The sequence below is a fragment of the Schistocerca gregaria genome, chromosome 2, assembly GCF_023897955.1.
Source record: "Schistocerca gregaria isolate iqSchGreg1 chromosome 2, iqSchGreg1.2, whole genome shotgun sequence".
In the NCBI taxonomy this organism is placed as follows: Eukaryota; Metazoa; Arthropoda; class Insecta; order Orthoptera; family Acrididae; genus Schistocerca; species Schistocerca gregaria.
The window spans coordinates 409,172,131-409,195,297 of record NC_064921.1 but is presented as its reverse complement, the minus strand read 5'-3'; the positions used below and the strand labels follow the sequence as shown (position 1 = coordinate 409,195,297).

At 41.7% G+C, this 23,167-nt stretch overlaps 1 protein-coding gene across 2 annotated transcripts in view; it reads left to right on the top strand.

Annotated features, from left to right (window-relative positions):
- The window catches only part of LOC126336168 (uncharacterized), a 43,863-nt gene extending 22,094 nt beyond the window's left edge, over nt 1–21,769 (top strand). For both annotated transcript variants that reach the window (XM_049999662.1, XM_049999663.1), the window contains exon 5: nt 21,273–21,769. In XM_049999662.1, the coding sequence (XP_049855619.1) occupies nt 21,273–21,376 (104 nt within the window). In that variant the 3' untranslated portion in view covers nt 21,377–21,769. The remainder of the gene's footprint in view (nt 1–21,272) is intronic.
- Nucleotides 21,770–23,167: the final 1,398 nt, after the last annotated feature.

The window sequence follows — 23,167 nt, the reverse complement described above, 5'->3', positions numbered from 1 at the left end:
ACTACTGATACTCAAAGGGTTAACAACTGTTACGTGACCAGTTAAAGGGTAATCGCATCGACATTCAGTAATGGAACGTGGCGACCTTTTTGTAGTTGTTGTTCCATGACGGTTTCTCTACACGTAACTTGATTCGATTAAGAAAAAAAAATATTTCTGGAATAATTCAAAAGTCATATCCTAATCTCTGGCTTCTTGCACATACCAAAGTAAAAGTGAAACAGATCACACATGGACACGAGGTCCTTCAGTCACCTGATGACTCTCAGGCGCAGAGCAAGTCACAGCTGAAGTAACTGAAGTAGCTGGCTTTCCAGACTCATAACCTCAGATGGTATCGTGTTAGCATCAGGTTCATCATTGTATCAAAAACATTCTTCTCCTAGTCCAGCATTACACGAGGGCATGCTGAAAAGTAATATTTTAGAATTTTTTATTTGTAAACTCTTAAAATTTTTTTAATAAAACAAACGTTACTATCATTCTACATCTTTGTTCTTCATGTCTACGTATTTATTTCTCGACAGTCACCCTGGTGGCAAATACATTCCTCCCAACGAGAGACAAGATTGTTGATACTGTAGAATGTATCAATTTGTTAACGGAGACACAACCTCATATCTGCTTACACCGCTTCACCATAAAAGGAAATCCTCGAGGATGTTCTTTATGCTTTGGAAACAGATGAAAATCGGATGGAGCCAAGTCGGGGCTGCATGGAAGATGATCGAGGACAGTGATCCCAAGACGTTGGAATTCTGCAGGTGGCGCAGCGCTCAAGTGTAGTCTCGCATTTTCATGATGGATGAGGCAGTGCTCCAGGTGTGAACCAACTCTTCAAATTCTAAACTCGAATACGCATGCTCTTTCTCATGCACCGACATAGTTACGTTACACATCGGCATGTTACACGCTACGATTCGCAGTCCTCTAGCGGCAGAGGGACGCAAATTTGTAGACACGAAGAATAAAAACGTACAATATTAATAACGTTTGTTTTTCTTAAAAAAATACATTATCAGTTCTGGCATAAAAAATTTGGAGGCATTACTTTTCAGCATGCCGTCGTAACTCTCTAATTGTCATGGCTACCAAATTTTATTAATGCAAGAGGTGTCGTGGCTGTTAAATTATAGTAATATAGACTACTGGCCATTAAAATTGCTACACCACGAAGATGACACGCTACAGACACGGAATTTAACCGACGGGAAGGAGATGCTGTGATATGCAAATTATTAGCTTTTCAGAGCATTCACACAAAGTTGGCGCCGGTGGCGACACCTACAACGTGCTGACATGAGGAAAGTTTCCATCCGATTTCTCATACACAAACAGCAGTTGAACGGCGTTGCCTGGTGAAATGTTGTGATGCCTCGTGTAAGGAGGAGAAATGCGTACCATCACGTTTCCGACTTTGATAAAGGTCGGCTTGTAGCCTATCGCGATTGCGGTTTATCGTATCGCGACATTGGTGCTCGCGTTGGTCGAGATCAAATTACTGTTCGCAGAATATGGAATCGGTGGGTTCAGGAGAGTAATATGGAACGCCTTGCTGGATCCCAACGGCCTCGTATCGCTAGGTGCACGAATGGCAAAACGTCATTTTTTCTGATGAATCCAGTTTCTGTTTACAGCATCATGATGGTCGCATCCGTGTTTGGCGACATCGTGGTTAACGCACATTGGAAGCGTGTATTCGTCATCGCCATACTGGCGTATCACCTGGCGTGATGGTATGGAGAGCCATTGGTTACACGTCTCGGTCACCTCTTGTTCACAGTGACGGCGCATTGAACATTTCAGATGTGTTACGACCCGTAGCTCCACCCATCATTCGATCCTTGCGAAACACTACATTTCAGCAGGATAATGCACGACCGAATGTTGTAGGTCCTGTATGGACGTTTCTGGATACAGAAAATGTTCTGCTGCTGCCCTGGCCAGCACATTCTCCAGATCCCTCACCAACTGAAAACGTCTGGTCAATGGTTGCCTAGCAACTGTCTCGTCACCATGTGCCAGTCACTACTCTTTATGAACTGTGGTATTGTGTTGAAGCTGCATGGGCAGCTGTACCTGTACACGCCATCCAAGCTCTGTTTGACTCAATGCCAAGGCGTATCAAGGCTGTTATTACGGCCAGAGGTGGTTGTTCTAGGTACTGATTCTCAGGATCTATACACCCAAATTGCGTGAAAATGTAATCACATGTCAGATCTAGTAAAATATATTTATCCAATGAATACCAGCTTATCATCTCCATTTCTTCTTGGTGTAGCAATTTTAATGGCCAGTAGTATAAAATGTGGCGTGGCTATGAATAATAGAGAGAAGGTTTAATATACGGACGGGACACAAGGCATAATGCTAGGCAGGACTCCAGAAGGAAGGCAGCATTCTGTACCAAGTAAGAATTGTTTACAAAACTGCCGAGACCACGGCAGTGCACTATGGACTAAAGAGGACAGCCTGCCGGGGTGGCCGAGAAGTTGTAGGCGCTTCAGTCTGGAACCACAAGATCGCTACGGTCGCAGGTTCGAATCCTGCCTCGGGCATGGATGTGTGTGATGTCCTTAGGTTGGTTAGGTTTAAGTAGTTCTAAGTTCTAGGGGACTGATGACCTCAGATGTTAAGTCCCATAGCGCTCAGAGCCATTTTGAACTAAAGAGGACAACACCCTCGGGTGCGAGGGTGAATAGCAGGAATTCTGACTGACAGTGAGATAAGGATCTTATTTCAACGACATCCATTGTTGAATTACACAAGTGGGCACCTCGCTTCCCCCTCTTACCTTTCCTGGGGAACCACTGATCAGGGTCACTCAGGGGAATCACCCAGGCAATTGTGTCAAGTGAGATAAAAAGGTGGCAACTCTCTGCCCCCTTGAGCCAAGATGATCGAGTTTCCCCTCCACATCTTTTGTAACTGGGACACCTATGTGGGAAGAGTTACTCAGGAGCTGGAGAGCATAGGAAGAGGAGTTGTCTAATTGCTAATAACAAATCACATTAACTCACGTCACTTGAGTTCTGTTTGTTAATAACAATATCATGTGACAACAGCAGATATGTTGTTTTTGTTTTGATCTGCAGTCCTGAGACTGGTCTGATGCTGCTCTCCATCCTACTCTATCCTGTGCAAGCTTCTTCATCTCCCAGTACCTACTGCGACCTACATCCTTCTGAATCTGCTTAGTGTAGTCATCTCTTGGTCTTCCTCTACGACTTTTACCCTCCAAGCTGCCCTCCAATACTAAATTGGTGATCTCTTGATGCCTCAGAACATGTCCTACCAACCGATCCCTTCTTCTAGTCAAGTTGTGCCACAAACTTCTCTTCTCCCCAATCCGATTCAATACTTCCTCACTATTTATGCGATCTACCCATCTAATCTTCAGCATTCTTCTGTAGCACCACATTTCGAAAGCTTCTATTCTCTTCTTGTCCAAACTATTTATCGTCCATGTTTCACTTCCATACATGGCAACACTCCATACAAATACTTTCAGAAAAGACTTCCTAACACTTAAATCTATACTCAATGTTAACAAATTTCTCTTCTTCAGAAACGCTTTCCTTGCTATTGCCAGTCTACATTTTATATCCTCTCTACTTCGACCATCATCAGTTATTTTGCTCCCCAAATAGCAAAACTCCTTTACTACTTTAAGTGTCTCATTTCCTAATGTAATTCCCTCAGCATCACCAGACTTAATTCTACTACATTCCATTATCCTCGTTTTGCTTTCGTTGATGTTCATCTTATATCCTCCTTTCAAGACACTATCCATTTCGTTCAACTGCTCTTCCAAGTCCTTTGCTGTCTCTGACAGAATTACGATGTCATCGGAGAACCTCAAGGTTTTTATTTCTTCTCCATGGATTTTAATACCTACTCCGAATTTTTCTTTTGTTTCCTTCACTGCTTGCTCAATATACAGATTGAATAACATCGGGGAGAGACTGCAACCCTGTCTCACTCCCTTCGCAACCACTGCTTCCCTTTCATTCCCCTCAACTCTTATAACTGCCATCTGCTCTCTGTACAAATTGTAAATAGCCTTTCGCTCCCTGTATTTTACTCCTGCCACCTTCAGAATTTGGAAGAGAGTATTCCAGTCAACATTGTCAAAAGCTTTTTCTAAGTCAACAAACGCTAGAAACGTAGGTTTGTCCTTCCTTAATCTAGCTTCTAAGATAAGTCGTTGGGTCAGTATTGCCCCACGTGTTCCAACATTTCTACGGAATCCAAACTGAACTTCCCCGAAGTCGGCTTCAACTACTTTTTCCATTCGTCTGTAAAGAATACGCGTTAGTATTTTGCAGCTGTGACTTATTAAACTGATAGTTCGGTAATTTTCTCATCTGTCAACACCTGCTTTCTTTGGCATTGGAATTATTATATTCTTCTTGAAGTATGAGGGTATTTCGCCTGTCTCATACATCTTGCTCACCATATAGTAGAGTTTTGTCATCACTGGCTCTCCCAAGGCTGTCAGTAGTTCTAATGGAATGTTGTCTACTCCCAGGGCCTTGTTTCGACTCAGGTCTTTCAGTGCACTGTCAAACTCTTAACGCAGTATCGTATCTCCCATTTCATCTTCATCTACGTCCTCTTCCATTTCCATAATATTGTCCTCAAGAACATTGCCCCTGTATAGACCCTCTATATACTCCTTCCACCTTTCTGCTTTCCCTTCTTTGGTTATAACTGGGTTCCCATCTGAGCTCTTGATATTCATACAAGTGGTTCTCTTTTCTCCAAAGGTCTCTTTAATTTTCCTGTAGGCAGTATCTATCTTACCCCTAGTGAGATAAGCCTCTACATCCTTACATTTGTCCTCTAGCCATCTCTGCTTAGCATTTTGCACTTCCTGTCGATCTCATTTTTGAGACGTCTGTATTCCTTTTTGCCTGCTTCATTTACTGCATTTTTATATTTTCTCCTTTCATCAATTAAATTCAATATTTCTTCTGTCACCCAAGGATTTCTACTAGCCCTCGTCTCTTTACCTACTTGATCCTCTGCTGCCTTCACTACTTCATCCCTCAAAGCTACCCATTGTTCTTCTACAGTATTTCTTTCCCCCATTCCTGTCAATAGCTCCCTCATGCTCTCCCTGAAACTCTGTACAACCACTGGTTCTATTAGTTTATCCGGGTTCCATCTCCTCAAATTCCCACCTTTTTGCTGTTTCTTCAGTTTTAATCTACAGGTCATAACCAATAGATTCTGGTCAGAGCCCACATGTGCGTCAGGAAATGTCTTACAATTTAAAACCTAGTCCCTAAATCTCTGTCTTACCATTATATAATCTATCTGAAACCTGTCAGTATCTCCAGGCTTCGTCCATGTATACAGCCTTCTTTTGTGATTCTTGATTCAAGTGTTAGCTATGATTAAGTTGTGCTCTGTGCAAAATTCTACCAGGCGGCTTCCTCTTTCATTTCTTTGCCCCAGTCCATATTCACCTACTACGTTTCCTTCTCTCTCTTTTCCTACTACCGAATTCCAGACACCCATGACTATTAAATTTTCGTCACCCTTCACTATCTGAATAATTTCTTTTATTTGATCATACATTTCTTCAATTGATTCGTCATCTGCAGGGCTAGTTGGCATATAAACTTGTACTACTGTAGTAGGTATGGGCTTCGTATCTATCTTGGCCACAATAATGCGTTCACTATGCTGTTTGTAGTAGCTTACCTACATTGCTATTTTCCTATTCATTATTAAACCTACTCCTGCATTACCCCTATTTGATTTTGTGTTTATAACCCTGTATTCACCTGACCAAAAGTCTTGTTCTTCGTGCCACCGAACTTAACTAATTCCCACTATATCTAACTTTAACCTATCCATTTCCATTTTTAAATTTTCTAACCTACCTGCCCGATTAAGGTTTCTGACATTCCACGCTACGATACGTAGAACGCCAGTTTTTTTTTTTTTTTTTTTTTTTCTCCTGGTAACGACGTCCTCTTGAGTAGTCCCCGCCCGGAGATCCGAATGGGGGACTATTTTACCTCCGGAATATTTTACACAAGAGGACGCCATCATCATTTAATCATACAGTAAAGCTGCATGCCCTCGAGAAAAATTACGGCCGTAGTTTCCCCTTGCTTTCAGCCGTTCGCAGTGCCAGCACAGCAAGGCCGTTTTGGTTATTGTTACAAGGCCAGATCAGTCAATCAACCAGACTGTTGCCCCTGCAACTACTGAAAAGGCTGCTGACCCTCTTCAGGAACCACACGTTTGTCTGGCCTCTCAACAGATACCTCTCCGTTGTGGTTGCACCTACGGTACGGCTATCTGTATCGTTGAGGCACGCAAGCCTCCCCACCAACGGCAAGGTCCAGGGTTCATGGGGGGGGGGGGGGGGAGGGGGGGGAGCAGATATGTAATAACTCCCATTTTTATGTATTTTTCCATACTTTTCATAGTTTCTCCAGTATTTTCCAGAATTATCTATTTTATATAAGTCGATCTGTGTATCACAGGAAGAGGCTGTCTCTAGTTGCTTATAATTAATTACATAACTCTTTGTAACAAATAACAATACTATTTGGTGCCAGCAGAGGCCTCGCCAAGGCAAATAGCTAAGTATTTTTAGTTTCATGCATCCTTACGTATTTTCCTCAATTTTACGTATTTTTACCTTGTTTTTCACAATTTTACGTGTTTAGTCCAATAAAATAAGACTGTTCTCGATGTACCGTCGACGTTATGATGTTATCAGCCGTGGTCCCGATTTACGCATCATTGCTAAATCAGCACTCCATTACTAGTGTGTTATGTCATAGTGATAGAAACGAATGCATTGGTAAAATAGTGACGTCATAGAGAATTCTATAAGCCAACGGTATTTTATAAGAAATAACACATACGTTACTAGATTATGTGCGCCATAGTAAAATTCAGATACCTCTAACCAAAGAAATTGGAATTGTAGCAAACTTCCAGACAGGAAAAATTATGTCGCCTGCTGGAAGGTAGATGAGCCCCCTGAGACACCGACGTGTGGGTGTGTAGCCGCAAACGCCGATGATCGTGGACACAGTGACCAACAGTTGATGATAAAAGTTGCGGTGAATGCTTAACATTTATGGCCAAGAGATCTCCTGTACGCAGTAATAACGGCAAACAGATCCCAAGGTGCACGTGGAATATTAAAGACTAATACACACCTAGATTGTGAGGAGCTCCTCCCCTGCATTCAACAGATAATACCGATATTGTGTGGAGGTAATCTTAAGATCGTGGCCACCAGGTCGCGTTCGGGAGAGATCCAAATGTCTGTCTAATACTACGCCAGACCATCACGCCAGATATGGTAGAGAGATGTGACCAATGTGTGTATAATCATCTCCGACCTAGTAGCTGTGAAAAATGATTCTCAGTCGTCAAGGAAGAGGGTATCCCGCCACAGCAAAATGTGTCGACGCCTTTGCATATAAACACTGCTAACACTTTAAACGCCAAGGCCGGCCGTTGTGGCCGACCGGTTCTAGGGGCTTCAGTCTGGAACCGCGCGACTGCTACGGTTGCAGGTTCGTATACTGCCTCGGCTGTGTGTGATGTCCTTAGGTTAGTTTGGTTTAAGTAGTTCTAAGTTCTATGGGACTGATGACCTTAGATGTTAAGTTCCATAGTGCTCAGAGCCAATTGAACCATTTTTTAAGCGCCAAGCACTCCCTTCCTTCTCATCCATAATTGCTCTATGTAACACCTAGACAAACCAGTCATAACTCGCAGATACTTACATGGTTACCAGAGGAAATATGTGGACTCCTTTGCAGATAAACGTTGCTAACAGTTTAAGCATCAAGCACATTATTTTCCAACGCCCTTTCTGTCTGTACCAATCAGAAACATACTTCCCCTCCTCTCTCCGAATCTCATGCTTTCCAAACTAGCGTGGATGACTCGTTTTCAGTCAGGTAGCCTCCTATGTGGAAGGAAGACTCGTAATAAAATAAACGCTACAAGTATAAGCAACGTTACTGTCAGCTTCGTATATTAACTACGGGAAAACCAGAACATAGTACATGATTTCGACTGATGCATGGAATTCCAAAGACACACGCTCTACAGCTAACACACTGATGTATTTGCAACTGAAACTTTTGCCTGAGAGTTAATGATGGGTATCTCTGAAAAGTGAGTAGGACTGCCACAATAGACTTGTCCACCCACAACACGTGAAACAAAGTGCGTACATTGGGGAAAAGAATTAGCAATAAAAATACAATTCTATGATCACGTTGACGGTGGGATAGATCTACCATATATGTAACTCTCACAGTATTAATATGCAACGTCACAATAAGAAAAGGTGTTGAAATAATCATACATCACTTTGCCACACTCAAACTTGACTGGGAAACGGTCACAGTGCACCGAAATAATAAACACTTCTTGCATACAAAGTCATAGACTCGCAGAGATCACAATGCTATAAAATGCGACCTTATAGACTGAGCACCTTACGTCAATAAGTGTATCATCCAAAGGCCAATTACCAACCTCATTAAAAAATGCTGCATATTGCGTTTTTTTTCAACCAGGGTGCAGGGGAACAGTAGCATAGCCATAGACAATACTTTTATTCACTCTTCTTTACTAGACAGGCATTCTGTCAGTAGAACGGTCAGTGGTCTTTCAGAACTTGACGCACAAATTTTAACACTAAAAGGTTTTTGTACTCAAACAAATGTTATATTTCATTATAGAAAATAGTTCAAATGGCTCTGAGCACGATGGGACTTAACACCTGAGGTCATCAGTCCCCTAGAACTTAAACCTAACTGACCTAAGGACATCACACACATCCATTCACGAGGCAGCATTCGAACCTGCAACCGTAGCGGTCGCGAGGTTCCAGACTGAAGCGCCTAAAACCGCTTCGCCACAACGGCCTGCTATTACAAACTATGCAGGAAAGCTACTCCAACGGCAATAGAGAGAGTTTTAGAAAAAAAACTCGTTAAGGAACAAGAGTGGCAGGATGTTTGTAGTGCTGATAACGCAGATAACAAATATAATGCTTTCCTTAAAACATTTCTCTTGCTCTTTGAAAGCTGCTTTTTCATTACAACTTTGTAAATAGGGTAGTAGCAGTAAATGGCAACCTGGGTGGCTGACTAGTGGGATAAGTATATCTTGTAGAACAAAGTGGGAATTATATCAAAATGTTAGAAGTATCACAATCAGCCTACAGTAGTCCATTACAAACAGTATTTTAGGGTGCTTAAAATGTTATTAGGAAGGCGAAGAGTATGTAGTACAGAAATAGAATAGCTAATTCACAAGATAAAATTAAAACCATATGGTCAGTCGTGAAAGAAGTGTCTGGTCAGAAGCACAAGGTCGACGATATGAAGTTATGTCGTGGTAAAAATATTTCTGTTACTGATAAGTCACATACATGTACAGTATTTAACAGTCACTTCGTGATCATTGCTGGTGAACTAAATAAAAACTTAGTTTCTACTGGGCATTATATAACTCTCTTCGAAGATGCCTTTCCGAGACCGTTGTCTGAAATACACCTCTTTGATACTGGCAAGAGAGAGACTGAGTCAATGATTAAATCACTGAAGACTAAGGACTCTCATGGGCATAATGAAGTGCCTAGCAGAATACTGAAAGTACTGTGACGCACATATTAGCCCTGTACTGAGCCATATTTGTAATTATTTTTTTGTTGTTCAAGAATAGTCAGTTTCCTGAACTATTAAAGTACTCAGTAGTAAATCTGCCTTATAAAAAGGGAGAAAGGGATAATTTAGACAATTCTAAACCTATTTCTATGTCATCAACGTTTGCTGTTATTGAAAAGGCTTTGTATGTAACGACAAATGATCATTTTATTTCACAAAATTTGCTATCAAATGTACAGGCAGTTTTAGAATGGTTTAACAGTTGAAAACGCTATATTCTCTTTTCTCTCTGAGGTACTGGCCGGATTAAACAAAAGGCTGCAACCGCTTGGCATCTTTTTTGATTTGATTTAATTAAGGCGTTTGATTGTGTTGATCACAAAATGTTGTTCCACAAGTTGGACCATTATGGAGTACAGGAAGTAGCTCACAATCAGTTCACCTTTTATTTTAACATCAGAAGCAACAGGTCATTATCCACAGTGTTGAGATGGCTATGATGTGGGGTCTGAGTTGGGCACGGTCAAATAGGGGGCCACTTCTGTTTCTTATGTATATAAATGATATGTTCTCTAACATTACAGGTTATTCTAAAATATTTCTATTTGCTGATGACACTACCTTGGTAATAAAGGATGTTGTGCGCAACATTGGCACTGTTTCAAATGGTGAGGTTCATGGCTTGTAGAAAATAAACTAACAATAAACCATAGTAAGATTCAGTTTTTGCAGTTTCTAACACACACTTCGACAAAACTCCACGTTTTAACTTCAAAGAATCGGCATATGATTTGTGAAACCGAATAGTTCAAATTTCTAGGCGTTCAGATAGGTAGTAAACTGTCGTGCAAAACCCACTATCAGGATCTTGTTCACAGACTTAATGCTGCCACTTTTACTATTCGAACGGTATCTACAGTAAGTGACAGCTCGACACGAAAAGCAATCTACTTTGCTTATTTTCATTTGCTTATTACATATGGTATTATATTTGGGGGTAACTCTTCGCATTCTCAAAGGTTATTTTTGGCTAAGAAACGGGCGGTTCAGGCAAAAAGTGGTGTAAGTTCGAGAACCCCATGTCATCTGCTGTTCATTAGTCTGGGTATTCTGACGTTTATATAGATATATATACACTTTACTGTCGTTTCTTACTAACAATATCGGCTTATTCCCAGGAATTATCAGCTTTCACTCAGTTAATACTGGGCAGAAATCCATCTGCATTTGGATCGCACTTCCTTGACTCGTGTGCAGAAAGCTGTGCAGTATGGTGCTGGCCGGCCGTTGTGACCGAGCGGTTCTAGGCGCTTCAGTCCGGAACCACACTGCTACTACGGTCGCAAGTTCGAATCCTGCCTCGGGCATGTGTGATGTCCTTAAATTAGTTAGGTTTAAGTAGTTCTAAGTCTAGGGGACTGATGACCTCAGAAGTTAAGTCCCATAGTGCTTAGAGCCATCTGTACCATTTTAGTATGGTGCTGCATCAATTTTCAATAAGCTACCAATTTGGTGTAACCCACGCGCTTTCAAATCGAAACTGAAGAGTTTCCTCAAGGGTATCTCCTTCTACTCTGCCGAGGTGTTCCTTGAAAAATTAAGCTGATTACTGTGTTATATTGTTGACTGCGTTTACATAAACTTACGGCTTGTCTTTTTTTGTTCATAAACGTGTTATTTTATCTGTTATTACTTTTATGTTGCAATTTCATCTGTTGACACGTTCCATGATCTTGGCGATTGCTCCTGAACTTGGTCGTACGGATCTAGACGTGTAAAATAAAAAAAAAAAAATAAAAAAAGTAAAACATGCACAACGAGCGCCTGAAAAGCGAGTTGCACACACCTCATAAGACGGCAATCAGCACCGTGTTTATAACGAGGTGCTGCTTGTATTTACGAGCTCTACAGACGAATGGAAAAACTAGTAGAAGCCGACCTCGGGGAAGATCAGTTTGAATTCCGTAGAAATACTGGAGCACGTGAGGCAATACTGACCTTACGACTTATCTTAGAAGAAAGATTAAGGAAAGGCAAACCTACGTTTCTAGCGTTTGGAGACGATAAAGCTTTTGACAATGTTGATTGGAATACTCTCTTTCAAATTCTAAAGGTGACAGGGGTAAAATACAGGGAGCGAAAGGATATTTACAATTTGTACAGAAACCAGATGGCAGTTATAGGAGTCGAGGGGCATGAAAGGGAAGCAGTGGTTGGGAAGAGAGAGAGACAGGGTTGTAGCCTCTCAGCAATGTTATTCAATCTGTATATTGAGCAAGCATCAAAGGAAACAAAAGATAAATTTGGAGTAGGTATTAAAATCCATGGATAAGAAATAAAAACTTTGGGGTTCGCCGATGACATTGTAATTCTGTCAGAGACAGCAAAGGATTTGGAAGAGCAGTTGAATGAAATATACAGTGTCTTGAGAGGAGTATATAAGATGAACATCAACGAAAGCAAAACGAGGATAATGGAATGTAGTCGAATCAAGTTGGGTGATGCTGAGGGAATTAGATTAGGAAATGAGACACTTAAAGTAGTAAAGGAGTTTTGCTATTTAGGGAGCAAAATAACTGATGATGGTCGAAGTAGAGAGGATATAAAATGTAGAATGGCAATGGCAAGGAAAGCGTTTCTGAAGAAGAGAAATTTGTTAACATCGAGTATAGATTTAAGTGTCAGGAAGTCATTTCTGAAAGTATTTGTATGGAGTGTAGCCATGTATGGAAGTGAAACATGGACAATAAATAGTTTGGACAAGAAGAGAATAGAAGCTTTCGAAATGTGGTGCTACAGAAGAATGCTGAAGATTAGATGGGTAGATCGCATAAATAATGAGGAAGTATTGAACAGGATTGGGAAGAAGAGAAGTTTATGGCACAACTTGACCAGAAGAAGGGATCGGTGGATAGGACATGTTCTGAGGCATCAAGGGATCACCAATTTGGTACTGGAGGTCAGCGTGGAGGGTAATAACCGTAGAGGGAGACCAAGAGATGACTACACTAAGCAGATTCAGAAGGATGTAGGTTGCAGTAGGTACTGGGAGATGAAGAAGCTTGCACAGGATAGAGTAGCATGGAGAGGTGCATCAAACCAGTCTCAGGACTGAAGACCACAACAACAACAACAACAACAACAACAACAGATCTAAGGAGGACGAGGATCTAAATTGCCAGTGTGAGCCTGCAGAGAGCTCTGGGAATACTGTCGTTCAACACGAGAGTGTGCGCATCCCGCAGAGAGACCATCTCACTGGCTCCAAGCAACCACAGGAAAACTCATACACAAACAGAGAGATGGGCGAAATAACCTAAGAGTAACGGTCCAAAACTAATTTTCAACGGCTTTCGTCTTATAACTACCACCGCCTCGGTCGTGGCAGCTGAAACAGTAGCCGAGAATCGCCCACGCACCGTAGGTTATGGAGGAAACTGTCGACTGATAATTTTGACAGTCTGTGCCTCTTGGTGAAGCCATGTAACTGCCAGAGAAATAAAAATACACTAAGATTAATTTGTATTACACGCCTATGCCTTGCTGCATACAGTCTTATCAATTTAAAAAATAATATTAGTACAAAAAAAACACTCCATACTTCTGCTCGTTGCAATAATATCAGAAGATGTTGGACGTTAAGATTCTAATATGAATCGGCCTCTCACATGTCGTTAGAGCTTCGACAATACAATATTGTCGATGTCAAATAACAAATCAGGTAATATTTAAGGCCAATACTTCTGAGAATAACAGTTGCATAGCGATGTTTTTTTTAAAGTTTATTGTAATAGGAGATAAACGTTATGAGACAAATATGCTGTAACTTGGGTCATGTTTGCCATCGTGATGGGACTCGTTAAGAGAACGCTCTAACAATGTATGTAGTGTTACATTACGAGCGGTATATCGCAAGACAGCCTCATACACTTTTTCCTACGGAGAAGAAAAAAACAGCTATGACCAACCAATATGTTTCATACGGTTGCTGACCTACTCCTTAGCGGTGATGCCTTTGTCACTGTGAAATATTGGCTCTGATCACTATGAGACTTAAGATCCGAGGTCATCAGTCCGCTAGAACTTAGAACTACTTAAACCTAACTAACCTAAAGACATCACACAAATCCATGCCCGAGGCAGGGTGAGAACCTGGGACCGTAGCTGTGAAATATTTTTTATAAACCATTATACATAGTGACTGCATTTAAAAAAAAAAGAGTATCAAGGTATTGCATTACACCATTACCAAATAATGCATTAAAACTACAGTCTTTCGCAACATGCACACATCCCACTAAAAATATAAGATGCATTCGAATTTCAGGAATGATAATCAGAAAAGACATCAAGATCAGTTCAGTCTGAGTTAGTATTACTCACCTCCTGTAGACAAATTACGGAACGATCTCGGTCATTTTAACAGATCTGCTCGACAAACAACGTCCCCTATACGTATCACGAAGGCATAATTTATCCTATATCTCAACCAACCAGCGTCTCTAAAGCAGGTGCGTAGTTGATCTTTACATTCACACATTTAATCTCACTGGGATTTTCCATACTAACTTGCTTATGACGAATCAACAGCCACCTGGATGTACAGATGGAATTCTATGTACACAGCACATTTTCTTCTAAACCATTACATGTTTTGATCGTATTTTTTTTTTAACTGGAGTATCGAGGTATTGCATCCTACCATTACCGAATAATCCATTATAACTATAGTCTTCTACAACATATTCACATCCAGCTAAATATATGAAATGTAATCGAATTTTAGGATCCATAACCAGAGAAATCGTCACGATCAGTTCCATCTGAGCTAGTATTAGTCACCCACATAAGACTAATTGTGGAACGATCTGCATAATTTTAATAGATCTACTTTGCAAACAGTGTCTCTTATGCTTATCGGGAAGGCATAATTTATTCTATATCATAATCAACCAAACCCTCTAGAGCGGATGCGCAGTTGATCTTCACACTCTCAGACTTACTGTCACTTGAATTTTCCATAATACACTCCTGGAAATGGAAAAAAGAACACATTGACACCGGTGTGTCAGACCCACCATACTTGCTCCGGACACTGCGAGAGGGCTGTACAAGCAATGATCACACGCACGGCACAGCGGACACACCAGGAACCGCGGTGTTGGCCGTCGAATGGCGCTAGCTGCGCAGCATTTGTGCACCGCCGCCGTCAGTGTCAGCCAGTTTGCCGTGGCATACGGAGCTCCATCGCAGTCTTTAACACTGGTAGCATGCCGCAACAGCGTGGACGTGAACCGTATGTGCAGTTGACGGACTTCGAGCGAGGGCGTATAGTGGGCATGCGGGAGGCCTGGTGGAAGTACCACCGAATTGCTCAACACGTGGGGCGTGAGGTCTCCACAGTACATCGATGTTGTCGCCAGTGGTCGGCGGAAGGTGCACGTGCCCGTCGACCTGGGACCGGACCCCAGCGACGCATGGATGCACGCCAAGGCCGTAGGATCCTACGCAGTGCCGTAGGGGACCGCACCGCCACTTCCTAGCAAATTAGGGACACTGTTGCTCCTGGGGTATCGGCGAGGACCATTCGCAACCGTCTCCATGAAGCTGGGCTACGGTCCCGCACACCGTTAGGCCGTCTTCCGCTCACGCCCCAACATCGTGCAGCCCGCCTCCAGTGGTGTCGCGACAGGCGTGAATGGAGGGACGAATGGAGACGTGTCGTCTTCAGCGATGAGAGTCGCTTCGGCCTTGGTGCCAATGATGGTCGTATGCGTGTTTGGCGCCGTGCAGGTGAGCGCCACAATCAGGACTGCATACGACCGAGACACACAGGGCCAACACCCGGCATCATGGTGTGGGGAGCGATCTCCTACACTGGCCGTACACCTCTGGTGATCGTCGAGGGGACACTGAATAGTGCACGGTACATCCAAACCGTCTTCGAACCCATCGTTCTACCATTCCTAGACCGGCAAGGGAACTTGCTGTTCCAACAGGACAATGCACGTCCGCATGTATCCCGTGCCACCCAACGTGCTCTAGAAGGTGTAAGTCAACTACCCTGGCCAGCAAGATCTCCGGATCTGTCCCCCATTGAGCATGTTTGGGACTGGATGAAGCGTCGTCTCACGCGGTCTGCACGTCCAGCACGAACGCTGGTCCAACTGAGGCGCCACGTGGCAATGGCATGGCAAGCCGTTCCATAGGGCTACATCCAGCATCTCTACGATCGTCTCCATGGGAGAATAGCAGCCTGCATTGCTGCGAAAGGTGGATATACACTGTACTAGTGCCGACATTGTGCATGCTCTGTTGCCTGTGTCTATGTGCCTGTGGTTCTGTCAGTGTGATCATGTGATGTATCTGACCCCAGGAATGTGTCAATAAAGTTTCCCCTTCCTGGGACAATGAATTCACGGTGTTCTTATTTCAATTTCCAGGAGTGTAATTTGCTTAGCCAGTCGTGTGGATGAGCAACGTAGAATACTACCAAGAAGTAGACGATAACACTACTGTCAGTACCCCGTTCGGTATTTTGTGTAGCTCTTTATCAGTCCAGTTTGGTGGGCGCGCTTCCACCCAGCCGTATCTACACTAATTCTTCATATGGCAATGGGTTGATCCCACGGCAGTCTGTCTTCCTTAGTAATTTTGTATATCTGTCACATCGCAATTATATGTCAATCTCTGGAACGCACATTTCTATGTTAAGTAGTTAAAACTATAGGGATGCAGATGATTGTCGGGAATACGTGTGCCTATTTACACGCCACCCCTACTTTAACTCCCCGGAATGTTGTGTTCTGCATCTCACATCGATCTGTCTTAATACTTTCCACCTCACCCTGTCATGTGACATCTATTGTATGTTTATGGTAAACATAGGATGACGATTATTCATACCGATGACATAAAATAACATTTGTGTAAAAATGGAAACACTTTCGGTCATATGAGATAGATACTCTTTCCTCGCCGATACCCCAGGAGCAACAGTGTCCCTAATTTGCTGGGAAGTGGCGGTGCGGTCCCCTACGGCACTGCGTACGATCCTACGGTCTTGGCGTGCATCCGTGCGTCCGCTCCCAGGTCGACGGGCACGTGCACCTTCCGCCGACCACTGGCGACAACATCGATGTACTGTGGAGACCTCACGCCCCACGTGTTGAGCAATTCGGCGGTACGTCCACCCGGCCTCCCGCATGCCCACTATACGCCCTCGCTCAAAGTCCGTCAACTGCACATACGGTTCACGTCCACGCTGTCGCGGCATGCTACCAGTGTTAAAGACTGCGATGGAGCTCCGTATGCCATGGCAAACTGGCTGACACTGACGGTGGCGCTGCACAAATGCTGCGCAGCTAGCGCCATTCGACGGCCAACACCGCGGTTCCTGGTGTGTCCGCTGTGCCGTGCGTGTGATCATTGCTTGTACAGCCCTCTCGCAGTGTCCGGAGCAAGTATGGTGGGTCTGACACACCGGTGTCAGTGTGTTCTTTTCTCCATTTCCAGGAGTGTATATAGCGTGACTGAGTTGGGGCTCTGTATCGAAGTTGATTAGATTGGATTAGATTACTTTTTCGTTCCATAGATCCGTGCTGAGGAGATCCTCGTGGATGTGGAACATGTCAATTTTTTTTTATAAAAAGCTGAAATAACAATACTAATAGCATGACTATATATACATCATTTGATTCTCTTTAAAAAAATCGTCAATGGAGTGGAAGGAGTTGGCCACTAGTAAGTGTTTCAGGCTCCTTTTAAACTGAGTAGTGGACCCCTTTTTGAACTAAAGTAAGTGCTTTTAAGTCCTTGTGCAGATCATTTTGTTCCTGGTACTGTATGTATGAACTGAGCTGTTTGTTGGAAAAATAGATATATTATTTAGGACAAATTTCATTAAGGAGTGAATATACTGATAGGCAGTAGTTAGTACACCCAATTCTTTGAAGAGGTTTATACAGGACGTCCGTGAATTTACTCCACAAATGATACGTATTACCCGCTTTTGGACACTGAAAACTTTTGTTTGACTTGAAGAGTTACCCCAAAATATTATACCATATGACATTATGGAATGAAAGTAGGCAAAGTATGCAAGCTTTTTCATTTTTATGCCTTCTATATCTGCTACACTAGAACTGCAAACACAGATTTGTTAAGGCGTTTCTGCAGTTCTGTGTTGTGCTCCTCCCGACTGAATTTATTATCAAGTTGTAATCCCAGAAACCTCTTCTATCTGCTCTTCTTCATACTTTATGCATATGCTGGATGGAAACCTCTTACAGGTTCTGAATTGCATATAGTGAGTCTTTTCGAAGTTTAATGTCAGTGAGTTGGCTTTAAACCATTTATTAATATCCATGAGAGTGTCACGTAATATTTTTATTAACAAATAGAACTCAATTTACATGATTTAATACAGTTTGTTATTAACAAATAGGCAAATCCTTTCCCTATGTTATCCAGCTACTGAATAACGCCTCCCACCCAAGTGTTCCAGTTATAAAAGATGAAGGTGTTGGACGGGGCGCTCGATCCTCATTGGCACAGGAGTTCCTGTCAATTTTATCTCATACGACACAATTGCCTTGGTGACTCCCCTGGGTGACGTTAAACAGTTCCTGGCAGTTCCCCAGGGGAGACGGAGAGGCGGAAGCGAGATGCCCAAGTGTGTAACCTGACACTGGATGTCCTCACGAGTAACCTTGAGATAAGATCGTTATCTCAGCCAAAAATACCCACCGCGTTCCCATTAACAGCAAATGCGTGCCTACGGGCAGAATATTAGAGAGACTTTTGGAAAGTTTTGGAAACATTTCTGTTATTAGGAAGACCTACGGTAGTGCCAGGGGAAAGCAACGCTGTCAGAGAAGCGCAACAAGAAGTCGCTAAAAAATCAGTACGCAGGACCAAGGCAGTCACAGCCAGTACCATTAAGTCAGAAGCAGTCATTACCAGACAGCAGCTAGGTGCAGTGCAGCAGCCGAGTTATCTGAAGCTCTCACTAGAGCATTCACTATAGGGTGACACTTGACCTACGAGAAGTCTGTACATGCTCAAAGGGGTACTGCTGAATTTCAGATAAGTATATTGCCTGCTAGGGAAAGGGGTTTGTCTCTAGTGTAGTAACAGCGAGTAATAGTTGATAATTTTTGTTTGTTAAAATGTCAAGGTGAACAAACAGGAACAAGCACTGCCTCACACTTGTCTCCCACTTCGGTTAACGTATTTGGCTGTATATTTCCAGAAACAGCTCCAAGCAGTACGCTTTCCTCTGATATTGAAAGGTAGAACTCAGGAACCGGGAGTCGGTGGGAAAGACTAATATAAAGGGTGATAAGGTCTGCTGATTGATTCGCAAAAGATCTAAAAGCCACTGTAAGACACCTCTCCAAATAAGGCTGAAGTACTGGGAAATAAATTGTTCTTAAATTGAATCCTTTAGCGTTTGCACCCTTATTCACTTCCTGTATAACCAGCAACTTCTCCTCTCCATTCCAAAATCATCTTTGTCAAGCGTCCCAGGAAACTTTCTCACGCTCTCTTCGTTAAAGGGTGACTCACCTCAGACTGCAGTGTCGTCAAGGTGATCATAGTGTCACTCGTGCCACGTCTTCGTCCAAAGCTGGTGACAGAACCTTTCGATCCTCAATTTCTGGAAATCCAAGTCTCACTGTAGTAAATCAAAACTGGTGAGACGCGCTGATCGTTTACAATCGCAGTGTCCTACAAGATCCTGAGCGAAAAATGGAAAGATTGTCGTTGGGAACTGGCAGAAGATATTGGAAACTAATAAATGGATGAGAGAGCGACTGGAGATGAGGGTGTAATTGTGCCCGTAGTGAGAAGAAAACGGTGGTGGGTAGAACGTGTAGCTAGGGGAAACTCTGATAAAGGAATTTCTAGTGGGGTCGAAACGAGAGGAGGCCTTTATCAAGCATACAATGTAAAGTGGCTCACTTTTATATCCACATTGTATGAGTATGTGTGTGTGTGAGGGAGAGCACGCGGATGTACTTGTCCCGATGTCCCGATGTAACCTGAGTTTGTACTGCAAGCAAGTCAACGATTTCAAATGGCAAATTGAATTGAAAATGAAACATAGTAAAATAAAGTGAAGTCATTTCGCAAAAAATTCATTGAGTCAACTAAAAAATTATATTATAAATCTTCATTACTTATGTTGAGGACCACGGTACTATTTTTTCCCGATGTTTTAGTCGTAGGTTTCAGGGAGCGAAAACGAGACTCCACTGAAATTACACAAAGATTTTTGTCCGAATTTTCATAGAGAAACGATGAGTGGAAAATAAACAGATGGGACATGTAAGTGACCAGCGTGCAATGTAGTTTAGCAACCAAATGATTCAAGTTCAAGAGAGTAATATGCTTAATTGAGAAAAACATTATTGGTAATTTAAAGGAAAATTTTTGTCCGAATTTTCACAGCCAAACTAAGAGAGTCAAACGGGCAAGGGAGGTATCAAATGGACCACATAAGGTGTAGTTTGGTGAAAAATATTTAATTGCTTGAAAATAACTGTAATAATTAAGAAAAATTTAATTACTGATTTGAGGGAAATTTACACAATAGTTTTTGGTCCAAATTTTCGTTGGCAAACGAAGAGTGGAAAATGGACAAATGAGATATCAAATACACCAGCGTGAGATCTAGATTTGCAAAAATAATTTAATTGTTTAAAAATAATTAGGGTAATAAGAAAAAATTAATTAATGACATGAGGAAAATGTTTTGTCCGCATTTGCATACCCAAACGAAGAGTGAAAAATGGACAAATGAAGAATTGAATTGACCAGCTTGAGGTCTAATTTCGAAAAAAAAAAGATTTAACTGCTTGAAAGTAATCAAGTTAATGAAGAAAAACTTAGTTATTAGAGGAAAAATTGAAGTATTTCATGAATAGCTTGTAAATTAAGTATAAAGAAGTGCAAGTCTTGAAGCACTAGCTATTTTATGGATAAATAGTTACGTTGGAGCCATATTTAATCGTCAAAAAAACTGAAAATAACAACTTGGAAAATACCGTCTAACGTTGTGTGGAATGATTTGTCTAAAAATAAGAAATAAAGTGGATTAGAGAAACATTTCACGTCTCCTTGAAAGATACTCGGAAAATGCACAGCAAATGAGGTACCGACTGAGAATTTAAAGTTCATTGTTTAACTAAAGATTTTAAAGAATAGTAGAGAATAGTTGTCTGGTCGATTGGTGGATTATGTACACTGTGCGGTCTGCTATTGTGGGTCCTTGAGAGAGTACTGCCGTCTGAAATCAAGTGGTAAAATGTTTTACCAGTTGAGATACTACTGGTATGGATAATCAAGCGGTTGAATGTTTTACCAACATAGTTACTACTGCAAAGCATATAATTAACTGTAACAGAAGGGATTATCGTGCATAAGTGATGTAAGGAAAACACTGAGCGAAATTCGACATCAGATTTCAGCTGGTATCTGATAGAGCATCATTCAAAGGCGCGCCAAGTGTTCCATTGGTCAATTTTATTTCGTACTTTCAGACAATTAATTCACAAAACATTTCAAAACTTGTTTCATCTCAAACCTGTTGTGTTCCAGGAAACAAATCAAAATGTGCAGCATTTCAGGACGGAAAGGTATCTTATGAAGACTGTGAGACGGCTATGAGCTGCTGCTGCCTCGCTTCATACAGCTGGTGGTGACCTATCTGTCCTGAAGATGGGCTGGAGCCGAGGCACTTACCTCATCTATGACTCAAATTCATGCTTACCTTTTCATGTCAAGTTTCAAATATAAATCTTCAAGTGTTCCAGAAGGAAACTGTAAAAAAATTAATATAAGTCATGAATGCGTTCATACTAAACTTAAACGTCCACTTGTTTCCAAAAGGTCTCTTTTGGTGTCTGTCCACAACATTCTATTGTTAAACATCTTTCTGAGTCTAAAATATTTCCTTTATTTGGTGCAAGCTTATATGCCTGCTGTATCATTAGGTGAGATGTATTTACATGTGTTGATTAACAAATCCTGATGACAGCGTGCTGGAGACTCATATTTAAACAAATAAAAATGTGTTACAGAAATTCTGACTTCAATGCTAGTAAGATTCTGGTAATTTTTATGTCCTTGAAAATCTGACGATGTCAGATTTATAAAAGTCTAAGTTTCTCTGTCTATATTATTCAATGTTTTTTTTTCATTTTTCAAAACGGCACAAAACTCTGATACGCAAGTAACAATCTTGACAAAAAAGTAAAGACACTTATTTGTTAATGAGAAATATCGACATCCAAAACCATGTTCAACCCAGTCCCAGTACCACAACACAAAATCTTCATGTACAGAACAGCATTTAGTCAAATTCTGCTAAGTGTGTAACCAAGAACAAATTATGGCATCTTCGTAGCAGTTGAACGTAAGGTGTCGGACTGGAAGCGATCTACATCTACATCTACATGGATACTCTGCAAATCACATTTAAGTGCCTGGCAAAGGGTTCATCGAACCACCTTCACAATTCTCTATTATTCCAATCTCCTATAGAGCGCGGAAAGAAAGAACGCCTATATCTTTCAGTACGAGCTCTGAATTCCCTTATTTTATCATGGTGATCGTTTCTTCCTTTGTAGATTGGTGTCAACAAAATATGTTCGCATTCGGAGGAGAAAGATGGTGATCGGAATTCAGTGAGAAGATCCTGCCGCAACGAAAAACGCCTTTGTTTTAATTATGTCCAACCCAAATCCTGTATCATTTCAGTGACACTCTCTCCCCTATTTCGCGATAATACATACGTGCTGCCCTTCTTTGAACTTTTTCAATGTACTCTGTCAGTCTTATCTGGTAAGGATCCCACATCGTGCAACAGTATCCTAAAAGAGGACGGACAAGCGAAGTATAGGCAGTCTCCTTAGTAGATCTGTTACATTTTTCAAGTGTCCTGCAAATAAAACGCAGTCTTTGATCAGTCTTCCCCACAACATTTTCTATGCGTTCCTTCCAATTTAAGTTGTTCGTAATTATAATACCTACGTATTTAGTTGAATTTACGGTCTTTAGATTTGACTGATTTATCATGTAAGCGAAGTTTTACGAATTCCTTTTAGCAATCATGTGGATGACTTCACACTTTTCGTTATTTAGGGTCAACTGCCAGTTTCCGCACGATACAGATATCTTTTCTGAATCGTCTTTCAATTTGTTTTATCTTCTAATGACTTTATTAGTCGATAAACGACAGCGTCATCTGCAAGCAACTTAAGATGGCTGCTCAGATTGTCTCAGTGATGACGATAACACACAGGATAAAATATTAGTCACTGGCAGGAGATATCAAATTAATACCAGGTACCATCATCTCTAGACCTAATAAAGGCCTCAGTTCTGCGAGGAAGATGGCAAACAGGTTACTTCAGATACGCCACCAATAAGCAGTTGAAGATGATGACGCCGTGTGACACCACCGTCTGGTGCAAGTCTTTCAGTTGGACGCC